Raw genomic sequence first — 21,167 nt, 5'->3', positions numbered from 1 at the left:
TGAGAATTCGGAGGCTCGGCTCTGGGAATGAAAAGAGGCCAGTGATAAAATCAAAACGTGTTTTTTTTTTTTAAAGAGCGATGTTCTATTTATATTTTTTAAAAGATAAATACAAGGTGCCGTATATATGCGGTACACCCAGAGGTGAAAATGACTACCGTATACACGAGGAACCTCCACCTAACACCAAAATCAATCATGAGGAACCCCCACTCTTGAGGCCCATCCTTAAGGGAGGCCCAGCTCGTTTGAGCTGTTTGCACCCCCTCAGGGAAATGGTCTGCTCCCTCTTGGTGGCTGCAGACTCGGTGATTTTGGCTTCATGCTATCTAGTTTTATGGTCAAAGCACCCTATCAATTTGTATTATTAAAATGTGGTTAATTATCACAAGTTGCATTTAATCTGCTAAAAATAGAAGGACAAGACATGACAATTTTATTTGTGCGGTGTTTGATTTATAAAACTGTTTTAGGGACATGATAAATTAGAGACAAGGGACAAGACAAAAACTAAAATTCTTGTCACTCACTAAATCACAACACAACTTTTTCTCCCACATACAAGTTGACTAAAATATCAAAATAATATTTTGTCCATAAAAAAATCGTATAAGACTAAGTATTATTCAATACCATAAAAGTAAGTTTGTCATGTGTTGTTCTATCAAGTAGTTTAGCAGATCAAACGCACCGAAAACATCTCAGACTCAGCCAAACAAATATTAACCTCTTTTTTTTTATCAAGAATAAATGATAAAAACAAAACCAAACTACAATCTCAAGCGAACAACTCCAAGAGCATCATCCAGAAGGGAATGATGCAGTTGAGAAGGGTAAAAAAATCCAAAAGAAGCATCATGCTTAGCAAGCCAATCCGCACACTCGTTACCTTGACGGAGGGCATGCTGAAAATGAACAATTCAATCTCGATGTTGCAGTTGGACAATCTGACTAATCAGAGGAGCATGAGGATGATGAGATTCGACATTCGACATGATTAAATCAAGAGCCATCCTATAATTTGATTCAAGAATAATGTTCATGTGACCCGCATCATACGCAATATGAAGACCATAAAAAATGGCATACAATTCGGCCGCCAAGCAAGAAGTAATACCACAAAATCTAGAAGAAAAAAACCCAGCAACCAATCACCATTATTGTTTCTTATAAGACCTCCAAAACCTGATCTCCCATGATCAGAAAGATAACTACCGTCAAATAATATAACTCGTTCATGTGTGTGTTTATATTAACCGCAATTTTAATAAATTGTGTTTAATGCATGCATTTCTGAAGTTTAAATATTCATAATATTCATTAACCACGGTTTGATTTCAAATTGAAAATCGTGGTTGATACATTCAAAATTATGTTGAGTGAATGATTAATGAATGTAACACCTATTATGTGTGATCAATTAGCTATATATTTAAATTGAATTTACTATTTAAATTAGGGTCCTGCTAACCGGTGCGGGATACTGGTTAAGCATATCATAAAAGGGAATTATTATCATAAAATGAAACTGTTTTTGACTTTATTATAAATTAATTACACAATTTCAATACATTAACTACTATATAATTTCCTTTTTCATATCCTTAATTAGTGCCCCGGAGGCACCGGTTAGCCATTCCCTTTAAATTATTGTCGAACTTTAATATCAAATTAAACTATCATTTCCCTTTTATTTAATTGATACCAATTTTCATCCCTTGCTTGTGAAGAGCTTTAACATGGTTCTGAAAATGCATTTTTGGACGGTATAAATATGAATTATGGTTAAGTATATTTTCAAATCAAAACACAAAACCAACATGTAGATTTGAACTCATGTTGCCATATTAAGGATGAGTAGAATTTTCCTTAATTGTTTGGGAATTATTGTCGTTGGTTGCAGCAACACCAGACCCTACTACTTGTGTTGTTCAGCTTTTCACCTTTGAATTTAACAACGTAATGTAATGTAATGTCCCCAGTCACCCCCCACGTGCTCTTACAGTCAGTCTTCTGCCATTTCTGCACCCCCCGGACCTTGCTTGCTACCCCATGCTTTGAACGATCGAATTTGGCTATTTATTTGGGGACCCTTTCAAAGTCTTTTTTCTACTCATAATAACTCAATCCAATTTGTTCTTTTCTAGATATTTTTGATTTCATTTCCTATTTGAAAAATTTGTTTTTATCATGCATGCCTAGCCTATCAAGTTGCAATAATGTGATTCCTATGAATTGAATAATTCTAGTGGTCCATTTGCATTATTATTAGTACGAATTTGATTCTCAGTCTGTCAACAGCGAAAAATATAAATGAAGAATCAGTTAGTTGTAGCAGCTAGATATTAAATGCCAAATGTTAAAAATGATAGTGTAGAGATATAAATGAACCATGGTAAGGACTTTCAATATAACAATCTTTTTGTTTGGCACCGACTTTATGGAATCACAATGAATTTTGACATAAGCTTAGTTTTGTAGCTTCATCATTTTTACTGGGGTGTATGTGGGTCGGTTTGGGTTGGATTTTGCCAAACTCAAGACCTGAATTGTGTATGTTACTTTGGTTTGAGTGAGGTAAAATAACCATCAGTTATATTATTGAATCGGTTTAGATAAATCCATTAATTTCCGCTTTAGGTTACGCAAATTTTTGATGGATTTAAGTAAACCCATTAATTTCTGATTTTGCAGATGGCACTTACATTGATGGGATCTTTTATGTATTTTTGTGTTTTACACCTGTAAATACATGCAACACGAGAATCAAACAAAATTTGACAGGAGAAAGTACATGGGAATGGAAAGGCACAAGACGCCCGTGGAATCTAAAGCAATGAAGAAATGCTATAGAAGTAAAATAGCGTTTTATATAGAGCTCGTTTGGTGCATATGATATGATAAATAAATGATAGGATAAACAAACAAATGATAGGATAAGAAGATGGATAAAGATATGATATGATAGTGACTTGATAACGTTTATCCTATCACATGTTTGGTGCACACATGATAAACAATAGGAAAATATAATTTTATTTTTTCATGTGTTTGGTACACCTTTGCTAAGCCAAACAAAAATTAAACTTAATAACATTCAGCCATTTCAAAAACTCCAAAGGCAGCAAGAACATTCGCAAATCCCTGCCACAAAGGTACCAATAACATTCAAAAGCAAACCGATGCCACTAATTTCAATAATTGGTGAAAACGTCCTTTTATTCATCGATTCATAAAATAAAGTTAAAAATTTTGTTTTGCAATTGTACCAGAAAAGAATTCTACCAGAAAAGGGCATAATCGAATAATATCAATTTGGGTTTAGATGAATCAGTGTTCAACGATTCACAAATAAAGGTGAAAATTTTGTTTTGCAAATTTACCAGAAAATGCAAAGATCGTCCAAGAATATGAAATTGAGTTCAGATAAATCATAAAAATAAACCAAAATAGGAAGGTTGGAGGTGGAGTGGAGAGAGAGATGAACCGTTGGGAGAGGGAAAAAAACTGAAATCGATTTTGACATAGAATTATTGGAGAGGGAGGGAGTCGAAAGAGGGTCTTTGAAGAATAAAAGATGCGCGTGTGTGATGTTGTTATGCTATCAGGTTCCTAACCCACCAAAAATTAAGGATAAAAATAACAAAGGTTGGATAGAATAGGATAGGAAATAAGTTTAATTTATCATTTTCTATTGGTACACCAAACAACAGATTGAATTGGGAAAAAAAATTAAACAGAAACAATTTAATATTAGTACAAGTTTTTAAGTTGAAATTGTGAAGTCTATTTACATATATCTATAAGATTGGGTGGCATTTAGCATGGGAATGGGAACTTATTTCCCACCATGGGAAAGTATTTTTTGGCCATCTGATTAAAGAGGATTACTAATCTTATTATAGTCTGCACACATTATATCTTTCTCAACTTTGTCTTCAACCTCACTATCATCTCTATCATTTCACCACCACCAAACTAAAATCAACAATCCACCTCATCAAACAACCCGTCCAACCTCACGGATCCTTCCCCAATGGTTTTCAATTTGAATTTTGCTGTTTGACATGAAATTGGTCTCCAATCCCTTTCTTGTGCATAAAAATCCCCTTCCATTCTACCATTATAATAGGATCCAAAATAAAAACCAATTTTAAATAATAAGACATGGAAAAAGTAAAATTCATCATTAATATTGAAAAGCATAGTTTTTGTAACAACAACCATGGCATTGATAACATATACGTGCTTTCAAAAAAAAATCATTCATTCTCAAATATAAAAGAAAAACCAGCATGAGTTTCTTTCATTCATTCTCCAATATCAATCAGTTTCATAATTTTCTTAAAATAAACACAATGAGATGGGTATTCTAAAAAACAATAAAAGATGAAATTGTGTATGAACTACCCTTTTATTCCCACGGTGCTGCTACGCTTGTGTATATGAATTCCAATTCCTTCAACAATAACAAAATCTAAATAAGAATCAATTAGAATGAAAAATGGTACATAACAATGTAACATGGGAGAGGAGGTTGGGGATGAAGTGGCGTGGGTGTTGTTGGGTTTGAGGTTACTATTATACAAGTTGATTTTCATTAATTCAACACCGTGAGAATAAAAGGGTAGTTCATACTTCATACACAATTTCATCTTTTATTTTTTTCATTGTTTTTTATTTATATTTTTCCTGTTTCCATTTTGCTTGCCTATGAATCTGAATTCTAGATTTTGTTATGTGTTCTTTTCCCTTTTCTGAATTGATTATATGATGAAGTTGTTGTTGATTGAGTTTAATGGGTTTCTCTGCCATGGATTGAATGTTGTTAAACTTAAATGGGTTAAGTCAGCTGCTGCAAGTGCTGAGAGAGACACCAAAGAGAGTGAAAATAATATTGTGGTGAGTGTCTATGATAATATTATGGTCTATATTTGATCTAATGGTTAAAAAAAACTTTTCCATGATGGAAAACAATTCCCCTTTTCCATACTAAACTCCACCATAAGATTGACATAACTTGACACCTATACACCATACTCTACATTATTTAAAAAACAAAGTGTATATAACTCAACTGATAATATTAATATTTTTAATTGAACACGTTTATTCGGATTCGTATTTAAAATGTCGCAATTATGTATGTAAGTTTCTTGTGTTTACCACTATTAAAAAGAAAAAAACTAGCACCCGGAAATACTGTCCACCACCACATCCAAAAGAAAGCATTGAGAGAAATCAATGAAAAACTTGATATTCTTTAATATGTTTTTTTAACAAGCTCTTTGATTATAAAGTTTTGATATAAAAATAGGAGACTTTCTCAAATTAATTATAATCTAATACTCCATCCGTTTCAAAATACATGTTTAAGTCAACCACTTCACATATGCTAATGCATAATTTTGACAGTTAATATCTTTAATTTTCTAAAGTAAAAAATTATAAAAATTTAATATTTTGAAAATATTTGTCGAGACAAATCAAACATCTTACATGCTAATATTTGTATTTATATATTAGTTAAAAAGTATGGTCAAAGTAAGTCAAGTGAATAGTGCACATTGCAAAAATTGAACATGTATTTTGAAACGGAGGGAGTATATGAGTTTTAATATAAAAGAGTTTCAAAAAAGGAGTTTTAGGCCCCGTTTGAATAAACAATTTATATAGATGCTTATAGCATTAGGGCTTATAACATTATAGCTTACATCATAAGCTCTTATACTTGATAAGTTATTTATGTTTGGATATGTACACTAAAAAGTACTTACACTAATTGAAGTATTTGGATGTGACATTACATAAGCAATTATCGAAATTTTAAATATTTTTAATTTAACAAAAAAATTCAAAGAATCGAATCACAATATCAATATTTTTTTTTATAAAATTAACAAAAAAAATAAAAGAATCGAACCACAATATCAAGATCTTTTTTGATAAAATTAATCAAGATGTAAAAAATAATATTATAATATATTAATTATAATTATATATATAGTATAATCAATATTCGTCCTTAAAAAAAATATCAATATTCATATAAGACAAAATTAACATTAAATAAGTATATAGTTACGTAACAAAAAAATATTCATATAAAAAAAAAATATTAATATTCAGTTTCATTTTGTTACGTAACAAAAAAATAATAAAAATTGTTTCAAAAAAAAAATCTTCCTTAAAAAAAAAAGTCTTAGTTACGTGTGTTAATTTAGTAAGATAAGTATATAACAATTTTGTTACTCATGCATTGCCAAAGATAACTAACATTATAATTAAAATATATGTTTTAAAAAAGTGGATCGAGATAGAATCGAAGGAGATTACATAAATTCATAAACTCCTTGTTAAGCCGGAGGGTAAGCTGAAAATTTAGGCTTATTAAAATATGACATAAGCAGCTCATGAAAATATGATAAACTATTTTTATTTATTTACCCAAACACTTTTAAAAAGGCTTATAAAAGTAGATAAATTCACATAAACTCAAAATAAGCCAATCCAAACGGGGTCTTAATATATGAGTTATAATATATTCTAGCCTGTTCAAAAAAAAATATAAAAGAGTTTCAAATATCCTAATATCAATAGCAGAATTTAAGCCCACCCCGTGGGATATGATCAATTCGTTGACATAGCTGTATATTAACTTATTAAATAAAGTATACTTTACGATGATTATGACCTTTTTTTTTTTTTTTTTTTAAGAAATGATTATGATATTTTATTTATATATCAATTGATATAATATATGTTTGAGCTCTTTGACTTAATTTTTAGGTATAGATTCTCTTTGGCAAGACATAACCGCATGCTTTATAGCGGATAATTTAATAATTAAAACTTTTGGTTGAGTTTAACTAAATCTTATGAAATTGATATGTAATGTGATGATTCCTCATACTTATAAATATTTGTTCATATCATTTTTAGTGTGTGAACGGCAAAGCTAACATATTTTTTATGAGATGGTCACATATAAAAATAAATAAAATATTTTTTAAAAACTAAAAGTAAATTTAACAAATAAACAAAAAAGAATTGCAATAACTACTACATATATATATAATGTACTTCCTAAAATACACTTACAACTAGGATTATAAAGAGTTATAATTTACTAATTACTTATTTTTTTAACTAAAAAACAAAGTGTTAATAAAATGTTTGTATTTACAATAATAAATGGTTCATAAAGTTCTGTTAAATCTCTTTAGGCCAATGGTGATAAAAAAAATTGGGAGGAAGTGATAGATTGTGGTCGTTGTCATATTTTCATCGTCGATTAAAGTTTTTTTTTTGTGTTCATCCTCCGATTTTTAGCGGAAGAGATAAGATATTAAAAAAAATAAAATTTGATTTTGTGTTCATCCAGAGTTTGAAAAGTAAGTAAAGTAAAAAAAAATTATTCCATCTAAAATTAAATTTGGGATAGCCAAATATATATTATTAGCGGTAGCTTAATACAAAAATATACATACTCATTCAATATTTTTTTTTGTCTCTTTGGGGTAGCCTTGTATATGAAAGCAATCGCCCCTACCTCTCTTGCTAAGAATTAAACATCTAAAACGTGACTCGAATGGTATAAAAACAAATGTTTCGATGGTTCGAAGGGCGTGAGGTTTGTGATAGCTGCATGGTCCTTCGGTTAGGTGCTCTTCGAAATGTGGCTCAACTTGGATACTGGGGTCTGGGAGTTTTATTTTCAGGATGTTCTTTGTGGGTGAGTAGTGACGATGGAGTATTTGTTAGCAATAAGTTGACAAATCCAAATAGTGTAAAATTTCATTGAAAACAAACTTTACAAATATAAGAACGTTGACACTAGTTGACAAATCACGTAGCTGTGCAGGCTTTGCAAAGTTACTCGTGTCCGCACAAACATTAATATTTTATTTATGGATTAATTAAGTTTTTAGTCCTTATAAATATTTACAGTTTTGTTTTTAGTTTCTACAAAATAAAATTACATTTTTTAATTCCTGTGATATTTTCCTTAAGCATTTTAAGGACCAAAACTGTTGATGGAAATTTTTGATAGAGATTAAAAGTACTGAAGGAAAAATTTACAGGGACTAAAAATGCTAATAAATTTTTTTATAAAGACTAAAAAATATAATTTTATTTTATGGAAATTAAAGTGAATATTCATATAGACTAAAAACTTAATTAATACTTTATGAATTTATTCATTCGTTCGTGCAAATTGACACAACACCTTACACTGTTCCGTCCTTTTTATCTTTTTTACCATAATAACAGTCGCAATTCTGCATCGCAGCTTGTTTGACCATCACAGTAAATTAATATTACCATTCAATAACTGTTGTGTTGACTCAAATTAAAATTATTGTATAAAAAATAGTAAAATTAATAAATTTTACAAATATAAAAAGATATTTTTAGAAGATCAACTTAGAGGCATTAAATTCATAAATTATATCTTTAATATATGTAAAAAACTGTCCGAGGTAGTTGTAAACTTATACTCCCTCCGTTTCAAAATATAAGCAAATTTTACTTTTTAGGTTCATTCAATTAATGATGTATGTGGTTTATAATATGGACCAAATACATCATTAGTTGAATGTACCTAAAAAGTAAAATTTGCTTATATTTTAAAACGGAGGAAGTAATTGTAACGTATCTCTTCTAACATAATCAAGGTCATGAGTTTCAATTCAATTTTAGAGATGTAACAACACTAAAACTCGTAAAGTTTTGCAACAAAAAAACTTGTAACTAAGGAGCGAGGAGTATTTTGCAATTTGTATTTTCTTTGTCTGTTTGTTTTTGCGTAGTTTATGGTTTATGACGTTGACATGGGACAGGACAATGGATTAAGAGACTTAAGAGTGTTGTTTACAATACTAAACTAAACCTTAAATCTTGGCATGTTTCATTTCACCACTTCACCGTTTTGAGCAACTCTCTCTGTCTCTGTTTCTCTCTAATGGCTGCACTCTTTCAATCTGAAACTGTAAGTTCAGTTCTGTTTGTTTGAGTTGTAACTTGAAATAATAATCGATTCTTGCTTATTTATGATGTCACTGTTCTTCTGTTTCTGCATTATTAGCATTAACATTAGCATCATTATCCACTTTTGAAACTATTCATGCCTTGAAAGTGAAACTAGTTAAAGTTGCAACAAACACGTTTCTCTCATACTCTTTTACTGTTAATGCCGTGTCCTAGATCTGGAAAATTAACCTCTCTAGTATCTGTACTGTGACAAGTTGAGTCCTTTTCTTTCTGATGTTTCAAATAGATGAAGCTTACCCTTCATTTTCATGTTTATTTTTCTGTTGGAAAATATTTCAGTGTTCTAAGAAGCTATTTGTGCAGTATATTAAGAATCTATTAGGGTTTTCTCCATATGGAAATTGTTTACAAGATCTTTTAAAATCTAGGAGGGGTAGAATTGGAAAATATTCTGCACTCAAAGTTACCAACCATGCTTTGTAGAAGTTTGGTCAGATTTTTGTTGTTGATAATATCATTTACCAACCAATTTGTTGAATTTTTGGTTTTGAGGGGAGAATTGTTCTAACTCAGCTAGAATTCGAGTTTTTGGCCTACAAATTAATTTAGTCTCAAATTTATGTTCAACCAACCCACTTTTATATGAACGTGTAAACATAAATTACTATACATTCAACTTAATTTAACCAGAATCAATTCATTCAAAATCTATATATTTGTCATCGCAGAATCAAACAGGCTTTTTTAGTATCGACATGTAAGGTCTTTTCTTCCCCCCTTAAAAATAGTTCATTTGTCGAAATTTGACTGCATCTTCATTTGTATTTCCTGAATCATCATAAGAAGGAAGTTTCTGCTAATTATTTTATACCAAGTAAGTTATTTATTTTTAATGAGTGAAAATGTTGAACATAATAAATAGGTGATCCTCTAACTCAAACATTTGTTGAATGCAGGTACTATGTGAGTGTTCGCCTTAGGGAAAGATGAAATTGAAGTCTAAGAAAGGATGGAAATCTATTGTACCTCTTCATTTAAAAGGAAAATCACCGGTGACTCGTTTTTCTTTATTTCGCAAAGTAAATTCAGCTAGCCATGGACCTGGAAAAACTCCAGTTTATCTTAATGTGTATGACTTGACACCCATGAATGGTTACGTGTATTGGGCCGGTCTTGGTATCTATCACTCTGGTGTCGAAGGTACGGTTTTGGCTCGTATGTCTTCAAATTTAATCATGCTCTGTCTCTTAATCTTGGCATATGACTTAAATTATCCTGGCCTTTTCTCAAATGTATTAGAATTTAATTTATATACATTGTCAGTGTAAAGAATTTCTTTACACTGTCAGTCAATCATAATTGTCAGATCATTAAAATTGTTTGACTTTTATTATAATTGCACAGATGATTGCTTGTGATATTTTTAGCAGCATCGAACTTTATAAATGTAGCAATTGAGATTTCGACTAGTGCTTCTAATATCTGATGAACCATACCTGTATTTTACAGTTCATGGTGTCGAATATGCATTTGGAGCTCATGACTACCCAACAAGCGGTGTTTTTGAGGTTGAACCTCGGCAATGCCCAGGCTTCAAGTTCAGGAAGTCGATATTCATCGGAACTACATCTTTGAATCCTGTTCAGGTTAGGGAGTTCATGGAATGCGAGTGTGCAAACTACAACGGCGACACATATCACTTAATTGCTAAGAACTGCAATCACTTCTGCAAAGACATATGCTACAAGCTTACAGGGAAATCAATTCCAACTTGGGTAAATCGGCTTGCTAAGCTAGGTATTTTACTCATCTTGCTTCATTCAGATAACGGTTTACTTTTGCAGTGTGTTTGTTGCAACCTCTAGTGTCTAGTCTTTAGGATATTCTTTTGCGGGGAAGGAATAAAAGGTGTTAAAATTAACCATCCAAAACTCTGTATGTGATGTTTTTTAGTTTATTTTCCTTGCTATTGCTTTGAATCAGATATTGATTGGGCTGAAGCTAGATGGTTAGAGGTTACTGAATAGGAAAAGAAAGATGCTGTAATCAATGTTATCGAAATCGCGAGTTAAATCGCAAGATCTTACAATTTCACGATCTTACCAGTCCCATGTGATCTGGATCCTGCATGAGATCGCATTCTGAGCAAAACGGAGTGAGATGGCTTGAAATAGATCCTGGAGCTTGAAATAGATCCTGGATTCTGAAATTGAATAAGAAAGGTTAATTGACTGATTGAAATGGCCAATGCTAATATTGTTAATTAATAACTGTTAGCTTTATGCCGATAGTGGTGATGAACCTTTGATCTCCTAATCACTATACTCCTTAACGCCTCCACCTAGCCACCAAACCAACCTTATGCCAATGTTTTTCTTCTTCATTTGGCATTAATATTTAGCATTGACACCTTGTTATGACAGGTTCAATTTGCAACTGCATTCTTCCAGAAGCACTAAGAATTTCTTCTGTGGGGCATGATCCTAATCACGAGGCACGTGATAGTGAAAAAAGAAGGCTAAGAAGTGCTTTCAATTCATTGTCCTCAATCTCAATGCGTCAAAAGCAGTTATCCAAATCTTCATTGTTTCTACAGTCACCCTTAAGAGGTTGTTTATCATCAAAGTGGCCATCATGGGAATTGAGCAAATCTATTAATCGTTCCTTCAAAGAAAGGTAACTGTTTCTTTGTATCTTGAAAAGGGTCTGAATGAATGAGATGCATGTTTGTAATTTGTACCATCCTTGTATTATTATTTTTGAGGTAATGTACCATCTCTTGTTTGTGCTAGTCTTTTGTAAGTAGCTTTTGTGTTTGTGATACATTTTTATTTAATTATTTATTGGTATTTGTATCGTTCCAATTTTATCGGATGTCCCTGAAGGGACTATTGTTATTGTTTTTTTCCCGTTAAATTGTCATTTTCAGATATAATTTATTGAGGTGTAACATTTACGGTGTCACTGGTTCAATATTCTTTCTATCAATATTCAGGATTTTATTTTTGGATATAAAATAATCACTTTTTTTTTGAAAAAATTACAAACTTTGTTAACATAATTTCATTGAATCATTGGCAAAAGTTATAACAACGAAGAAACCAGACGTAGAGAGGGAAGAAAAAAGACCTTTATTACCAAGTGACATGGTCAGAAGCACCAAAGTCAATGGCCCAAGGACCAAGGGCAAATGATTGATAGAGGCAAGCAGATGAATTACTAATGTGTGCAACCAAAGCAGTAAAACAAGGATTTGGGTTTCTCTGACTCCACCGCGGAAAATCTTCATACCTTACCTGGGAGCTCTGAGTTGTAGTTGTGGTCACAAGTCACAACAGTATCAAAAGGATCTCCCTAAGATGCATTTACCAGATGTGATACCATTCAACTTCCAGCAACGATCAATAATATGTCTGAGTCGATTGCAGTGCTTGCATTTGGGATTAGACTTGATGATCCTCCTCGAGAGTGGTTCAGATTATTACTAAGAGATGCAAGGACAACTGTATCAGCATGGCAGGAGTTGCAGATGACTCAGTGGAATACTTTGTTGGCACTCGAAGGACAAAAGTGGAAATATCCATATTTGAAACATCAACAGACCCCAAAATTTGATCACATATGGTAGGGCACATCTATTTGGTAAAAATATACTCAAAATGAAACAGTTAAGATCATTCTCATCATATAGATAAGGGCAACTGTAAACATTCTAGTAAATAGATGTGCCCTACAAATGGTGAAATCAAGTCATCAACCACACATCATAAGAAACTGTAGGTGTAGGACATTAGGAGTACCGTCTGATGGCAGCTATGGTTTAGGAAATAATTAGCGACACAATTTTACAATGACGACTATGATTAGAAAATAATTTAGATGTTATAATAGCATTTGATACCATAATAAGAAATATTTCTTTTTTGACACGGAAAACTACAAAAGTTAAAGATCACCTGATTTTGATGTTGTTCCATTAATATGGCAAATACTCTCTCGATTCCCAGACTCAAACCAACTGCCGGAACTTCCTTATTCGAACCATTCTTCTTTACACCAAACATCCCTATCAAGTTATCATATCGTCCACCAGCAGCAATTGAACCAACCTTTATAAAAACAATAAATCCATTGCTAAATAGAAGCAGAAGATTTCAATAAAAACCATGTGAATGAAACAAACAAAGGAAGCAAAAACATGACTATCATAATACACTCTGAAGAATCAAGGATTTCAATTTACTTATTTATATACAATCCATATGCTTTCTGAATAAGAAAGAATAATTCAAGGAATACACCCTCCGGTCACTATTATAAGCATTACATTTTGGATTTATTCAATTAATGATGTACGTTGTCTATAATAAAGACTATATACATCATTAATTGAATGAATGTAAAATGCAAAGTTTTGCTTATAATAGTGACCGGAGGATGTATAGCACAATCAATATTTATATATAATCCATATGCTTTTTGAATGAGAAAATTGTGTCGAGACCAATCTCAAACAATAGTGTTGATCACTAACTTTTTCTGCAATATGGCACAAACAGAATAGGAATATCTGAGCTGACATAATGCATTGTGCTCCTCAAAGAATGAGGGGAACTAAAGAAGAAACATTTCAGGATGGAGAGAAGATAAAAGACACGAGAATTACCTGAGCACCCCCTTTAAGAACAGCTTCAAATATAACTCCAGTATAATAATCAAGACCCCTGGCAAGACTCAAGTCAAAAATCACCTAATCAAGGCGTTTTGATTCATCCAGAGCTTTAAATAAAATTTCCAGGTCATTCAATGCATCAACAGATCCAGCATTTTCTAAGAAAGCACTGCCTTCTTGTTTAAGTCTACGTAATAATGTTAAAGAGTGTCCTTTTTCATTAGTAAAAGTTCCAATTCTGTCCGCTGTCTCGGAAGTTAATCCCTTCTCTTCCACCTACAGCATGGAAGGCAGTACAAACCAAATTAGTAAACATAAGAAATCATGACATTACAAAAAATAGCTTCCTGATATTAGCAGTTCAGAGCAAATATTAGTGTTCCAAAGAACTATGATCAGACATATTTTAAAAGGCAACAACTAAAGTATGTGTCCAAATCCTAAGACAATTTACTGCATTATACTTGCATAGCTCTAGGGACATTTAAATTATAAATGCAACTATTTTTTTATTTATGGAAGAAAAAAAACAAGATTTAAATCACTCAGACAATATTTGTTCAACTCAGTCCCGAGATATTGATTAATAAATGTAAGTTACCCTCGGATGAGATCATGAGTATTTGTGTCATTCATCACCCTCCAAGTAAAATAAAGTGTTACTATATATTTCAAAATAAGCTATAACAATAATTCCAGTTTTGAAAGATAAACGCTAGACTAATGCATTCAATGAATCATTTTCATCTAATCGAGTCCAACATTTGAAACCATTGAGGTTACCAGTAACAGAATAGAAAATGGATACAACAACATCAACCAAGCCTTATCCCACTAAGTGGGGTCGGCAAGAATAGAAAATGGATGCAAAATACAAAATAATGCAATTCGGACATTGCTCATAAATGAAGAAACAACAATAGAAAATGTTGTTGTGTAGTGAGTAACTAGTGAAAAGGAGTTTGCATCCTTAATAAATCATGCAACAGTGTTGACCAAAAGAATGCAAAGGCGCAAAACTTGTATTCCATCCCTAAACCAAACTATTTACCATTGATAAAGCATAAACTATAAGTAAGTATAAAATAAAAGCATACATCTTTCAAAATGTGCAACACAAGGAACGTTTAAGCACAACAGAACTGGTATGCTCAATCATAATAAATATAATTATAAAGGAAACAGAAACGAACAACATATGTCCTCAGTCCTCACCATTTCTTTTCTTATATGTTTGAATGATTTTTTGTCTAACTTGTCAATACTTGAACATGTAGTCCTAAACTTTTCGGGATGTACTCCACATATTTGCATCATGCCATCGAGTAACTTTCTATGATTCAGCTTTATCTGTGAAACCAAAAAATAACAAATACAGCAGAAATATCATAAGAAACTGTTGCAGATTCGATGTCACACCAATAACAAACTTGATGGAACAATTATAAACACAAGTCAAAAGTAGAAAACAGCGAGAGGAAAGAAGAGAGAACAGAAAAGAATTTGTTGATCCAGTTCGGTCCAAACTGACCTAGTCTGGGGGGAGAGAGCAGTCTTCCGTTTCACTATAATGATGAGTAACTTTACAAAAGAGATATCAATAGGTTACAAGAATAAGTCTCCCGCCTAATTCTACCCAAAGTCCCAATCTCTTCTCGTAATCAAGACTCAATCCTAATAGTGTTTCCCAAGGTGAATCAACCCTCAAACCCTAGTGTTTGTTGCCAAAGAGACAAACTCTATACAAACCCTAGTTTTGTTGTTGCCTTTCTAAGCCCTTGTTTCAGTCCCCTCTATTTCAAGGTTTACACCGATACAATGTCTATATTTATAGCAAAAGTAACTCTCATAAAATTGTAACAAATCTGGCCCAAAAATATGTTTCTGAAAAAATACTGCACGCAAAATCGGGCCCCGAATTCCTCTATTCGGGCGCCGATTTTTGTCACAACAAACTGCTCCAACAAGTAGCCAAAATCGGTCCCCGAACTCCACAAATCGGACGTCGATTTTGGGTCTTCCAGCAAATATAATTTTGCACTCCAAACTCCAATTTTGAGTCACTTTTACAACAGAAACGCACATATAATATAATTTGAAGACATTATTGAGTACAAAATTTAACCACCAAGTTGGAATACGTCGATCACCAGACACATTCAGATGAATGATATTATTATTATTATAAAATTAAATTATAGAAATAACTTGGGATGAGTAAACTAGTCACATTTAACAAAGATCATTGATTCCTGTAAAACTTAATCACCAGAACACCCAAATGAATGATATTATAAGTTGGGATGAGTAAACCAGTCACATTTCACAAGATCATTGCAAAGATCACATCAGCCAGCAGGTAATCTGATAATTGACATAACAAAGACTTGATAACAAGGTTAAACTACAACACATGCACCAGGTTGATTAAAATCACTCAGATTTAGCACAACATTGCAAAAACTCATCAACCAGCAGCAGGTAGTCTGATAGCAACACATGTCTAAGACCTGATGCCGACAAAGATGATTGTACTTCAGAATAAATAATGAAACTTATATAAGCCTATGCCCAACAAATATAGTAATAGAGAAATTTTATTTGGACATCCTAAAAGTTTTGGGACACCGTATAATTCTACCAATCCATTACTTTTTTATTTTTTTTTATTCAACTCGATTTGTGTGCAGGCTAAAATTTAGATTCATTGGATACAGTGTGGTACTCAAATATCACACCTCATAGTAATAAATAATACATAGTCTAATATTATGCCATGTCAATAACCGCTCACCAAATTATGGTTTTAGAATATCAAATCATGAACTCAGTAAACAGTGTAAGTAGTTCTACAAATTCAGAACACCAATAAATTTTGTAGCAGGGAAGGGAAATTAAAAAGATTACATGGTTTCTAAGTGTATGAGATTACATGTTCCATTCACTTTCTTACTGGAGTCAATGATGCCTTTGATCTTATTTGTTCCCAAATCTTATTGATGAATATGTTACCAACTCTTAACAAGATTTTTTCTATGGTGATGCAACATGAAAGACAGTTTAAAGCTTCTATTCCTGATGAGTCCAAGATTCCCATCAATTCAGTAGATTATTGCAAGTCTCAAGGGAAAGGATGTGGTAATGGTTCTTCATTCACTCCCGGGAATAAGTGTGTTTGTACTTTTTGTGGTAGAAATGGCCACACAATTGAAAGCTGTTATAAGAAACATGGTTTTCCTCCACATTTTGGTAAGAAACCTGCTATAGTCAACCATTCTTCCAAGTGAATGAAGAAAAGGAGGATATGGATGATTCAAAGAGCTGCAAAGGCACTGATTAATATGGATTCACCAAGGAGCAATATGATCAGTTTGTAAATTTGCTCCAGACTCATCATGGATTCACAAAGCATGTCACTTCAGGTATATCTAGAGTATCTTACCCTTTGAATCATTCATATATTGGATCTTGTATTGTAGATCATTCTGATGCTAGTGATTTGATTCCTATAAGTCAATTACACTTGTACACATGAAATTACCAAATGGTAATATGGCTATATCATTAAACTGTTTGTTGCTGAATTCAATCTGAATTTGTTATCTATGCCAAACCCAAGAAATGTAAACTAGGGGGACCAAAATAATGGTTTTATTATTGGGTTTTTCTATCATGTGCAAATTTGCACATGATAAGAAGTTTAAAGTAGTAACTTTGACTTGGAACTTGTGCATTTTATATTAATTATGTAGATTTTTAATAATTAATTGTTGGTTTCAATAAAAAGTTACTATTTTTAGTTGCCTTAACATGTGCAATATTGCACATGTTAGACAATCCCTTATTAGAAATAGGGGATTAAAATTTTGATTAAGTTAAAATAGAGATATCAAAAGTGCATTTAAGCCTATTATTTTTTAGGTAATGTACCATCTCTTGTTTGTGCTAGTCTTTTGTAAGTAGCTTTTATGTTTCTAATACATTTTTATTTAATTATTTATTGGTCTTTCTCAATTTGCAACTAAGAATTGTCCTTCCTGAGCTGTAGGACTAATGGCTGATTTTAATTTTTTTTTTTAAATCTCTTTTAAATTATGGGTAATTTTAACCAGTAGCAAATGTAGTAAATATTGCATTGGAACTTGTGTCGTCAACTCCTCAAAAACATTAAAAGTGTTATTCTTCATTTTAAAATTTCATTTTTTAGGTTCCTTAACCAGTACCCCGGAGGCATCGGTTAACATGACCCTTAAATTATTGATTTTACAGTTTTTAACTCTATATCTTACAAAGTCGTCAAAATATTTCATATCACAATTGTTGTGAACTATTTAAATATTTATGCAGAAATTGTAAAATGTAATATTAGGAGTTTTAGATTGAGTAAAAATAAGGAGTTTTAGATGAAAAGATTACAGTGGAATTGGTTTTACTCAATTGAATATGCATTTTGCGTGTAAAATGCAATAATAACATTCTGTGTAAAGTATTTGATAAGTTGAACCATGTCGTTATTTAAACCGTTCATAACTGCCCATGCATAATTTTTTAATTGATGTCTTTTCATCAAGTAAGAACACAAATTCTGGAAAAAATCTAAGCTTTTTCTCTCCCATTTATATCGCTCTAAATCATCATTCATTTCTCAATGTATGATTGAAGTGTAGGAAACATATTTTTGTAAATTATTATCAAAAGATATGCTTGTGTTTATGCAATTCACATGAAGGCAATTAAAGTATCTGAAGGGAATTCGTTGTACATTCCATTTGCATCCAACATTCAAAAGTTGGTGGGGGAAAATTGATTTTAAAGGTTAGTGTGATTACAATTCACACGCTTTGAATTTCTCCAAGTGCAATTTTCATCAACATCTTTCCAACAAAAAGTTCTAACACTAATTAAAGTTTAAACAAACACGTTTTCTCATACTCTTTGACTGTTAATGCCGTTTCCTAGTTATGGAAAATTAAGTATTTTCCAATTCTACCCCTCCTAGATTTTACAAGATCTTGTAAACAATTTCCACATAGAGAAAACCCTAATAGATTCTTATTATACTGCACAAATAACTTCTTAGAACAATGAAATATTTTAGTCAAAACAAAAATGAAACATTCCAAATAAAAAAAAAGTGTAGAACAGAAATTGCTACTGTTATAAACATGAAAATGAAGGGTAAGATTCATATATTACAAACATGAAAAAAACATTGAGTTAGGACTCACTTGTCACAGCGAGAGGTTACCAACCATGCTTTGATAGGAGATTTTGTTGTTGATATTATTTACCAACCAAATTGTTGAATTTTTAGTTTGATAGGAGATGTTAAACTGACATGTTTGGATGTTCTCTGGTACCTCCAAAATTGATTCTAAATCGGGTAGAATTCGGAGTTTTTGGCTCTGCAAATTAAATTAGCCTCAAATTTACGTTCAACCAACCTGCCTTTATATGAACGTGTGAACATAAATTACTATACATTCGACTTACTTTTAACCAGAATCAATTCATTCAAAATCTATATTTGTCTAGGCAGAATCAAACACACTTGTTTAGTATCGACGTGTAAGGTCATCCCCCCCCCCATTTGTCGAAATTTGACCGCATATTCATTTGTATTTCCTGAATTATAATTGTTTTATACAAAACAAGTTTTTTATTTTTAATGACTGAGAATGTGAACATTATAAATAGGTGATGCTCTATCAAACATTTGTTGAATGCAAGTACTATGTGAGTGTCACCTTAGGGAAAGATGAAATTGAACTAAGAAAGGAAAATCACCGGTGACTTGTTTATCGCTATTATGCCGGTAGTAGCGATAAACCTTTGACCTCGTCCTGATCACACTACTCCTTAACACCTTAACCTAGCCACCAAACCAACCTTATATCTCACAAATGGCTACGATGTTGATACTCATTCATAATCATGAGGAATCTCAATGTTTTCTTCTTCATTTGGCATTAGTAATATTTAATCATGAGGAATCACAGCTTCAATTTGATGTGGGACAAGCCCCTAAATAGCGAAAAAGGAAGACTAAGAAGTGCTTTCAATTCGTTGTCCTCAATCTGAATGCGTCAAAAGCAGTTATCAAAATCTTCATTGTTTCTACAGTCACCCTTAAGAGGCTGTTTATCATCAATTGTAAGTAGTTTTTTTGTGTTTGTAATACATTTGTATTATTTAATCATTATTGGTCTTTGTATCGTTTCAATTTTACGGGATGTCCCCGAAGGGACCTATTATTATTGTTTTTTCCCGTTAAGTTGTCCTTTTTTGTGTCACTGATTCAATATTAACTATCAATTTGCAACTATGAATGTTCCTTCCTGAGCTGTAGGATTAATGGATGGTTTTCATCTTTAGTAGTGTTTTAATGTTTGATTTTACAATTTTTTGTTGCGATTATATTCTTGTATTACTTTTTTAACTTGAAACTTTTAAATTTTATTTTTCTGCTCAAAATCTTTACGAATCTTGTTAAAAGGCATTGAAGTACAGTTAAATATTCAATTTACAGTAGAATTGATTTACTTAATTTAAAACAAAAAGATTTTAGCATGTAAAAAGGCATCAAAATACAGTTAATATTCAATTTAATGGCCATTTTGAGTGTAAAATGCAATAGCATTCTGTGTCAAGTATTTCACCCAACATAATCGCATTTTTTTTGTTGAGATAATCACACGTTTTGTTAATATGATCTACTTGCCAATTCAAATTGAACAAATAAAAATTGGCAACCTATAATAACACATCACATTTTTTTTAAAGAACCTATGATAATACATCACTTATGAATGTGGCTAAAAAAACCATTGGTGTGACTTGAAGAGACAAAAATAAAAAAAATAAAGGGTTAAATATGTTTTTAGTCATTACATTTTGGCGTCCCTTTAAAGAAAAGTCCTTACATTTCATTAAATTTTTTTAAAATCCTCACATTTTATCTTTGTTATCAAAATTAGTCTCTGCTGTTAATTCTCTAATGGAATGTTGATGTGACAGTTAGTGAGTCCCAAAATGTAAGAACTATTCTTCAAAGTTACGCAAAATATAGAGACCAAAAAACATATTTAACCTTAATATAATTGGGACCCACTAACTGCCATATCAGCATTCTGTTAGAGAATTAACATCGGGGACTAATTTTGATAACGGAGATAAAATGCGATGATTTTTAAAACATTTAATGAAATATAAGGATTATTCTTCAAAGAGGCACAAAATGTAAAGACTAAACACATATTTAATCCAAAAATAAAATATGTGCCGTATGCATATACGGTGTTGGACACTAAAAAATTGTCAAAATGTCATTTCTCTTCAAGAAGCACGAAAAGTTGAAATTAAAATTCAAATGGTTTGATCTCCAGAGACTCAAGATCCGTTAGTGCTCTTGAAGCAAAGCAAATGTAAATTTTCTTGTTAGTGTTCTTTGAATTATAAAGTATTTTGTACTTTAAACTCGGACATCATCCATTCACTCAAA

At 31.8% G+C, this 21,167-nt stretch overlaps 1 protein-coding gene across 3 annotated transcripts; it reads left to right on the top strand.

The window, feature by feature from the left end:
• The first annotated feature begins 8,807 nt into the window (after positions 1–8,807).
• On the top strand, positions 8,808–17,632 carry LOC25482110 (deSI-like protein At4g17486). Of its 3 annotated transcripts, none has more exons than XM_013610611.3 (5): positions 8,808–8,992; positions 9,723–9,868; positions 9,951–10,194; positions 10,504–10,791; positions 11,418–11,910. In XM_013610611.3, exons 3-5 carry the CDS (start codon positions 9,981–9,983, stop codon positions 11,672–11,674), a joined length of 759 nt encoding a protein of 252 aa, XP_013466065.1. In that variant the 5' UTR covers positions 8,808–8,992; positions 9,723–9,868; positions 9,951–9,980; the 3' UTR covers positions 11,675–11,910. The 3 variants fall into 3 exon arrangements, 2 of the variants coding, with proteins under 2 accessions (XP_013466065.1, XP_024631157.1); XR_003008772.2 differs by lacking the exon at positions 9,723–9,868 and adding an exon at positions 17,588–17,632 and having other exon boundaries at positions 8,810–8,992; positions 11,418–11,758; XM_024775389.2 differs by lacking the exon at positions 9,723–9,868 and having other exon boundaries at positions 8,810–8,992.
• The last annotated feature ends 3,535 nt before the right edge of the window (positions 17,633–21,167 follow it).

The sequence above is a fragment of the Medicago truncatula genome, chromosome 1 (genome assembly GCF_003473485.1).
Source record: "Medicago truncatula cultivar Jemalong A17 chromosome 1, MtrunA17r5.0-ANR, whole genome shotgun sequence".
NCBI lineage: Eukaryota > Viridiplantae > Streptophyta > Magnoliopsida > Fabales > Fabaceae > Medicago > Medicago truncatula.
This window is presented reverse-complemented; position numbering and strand designations above follow the sequence as displayed.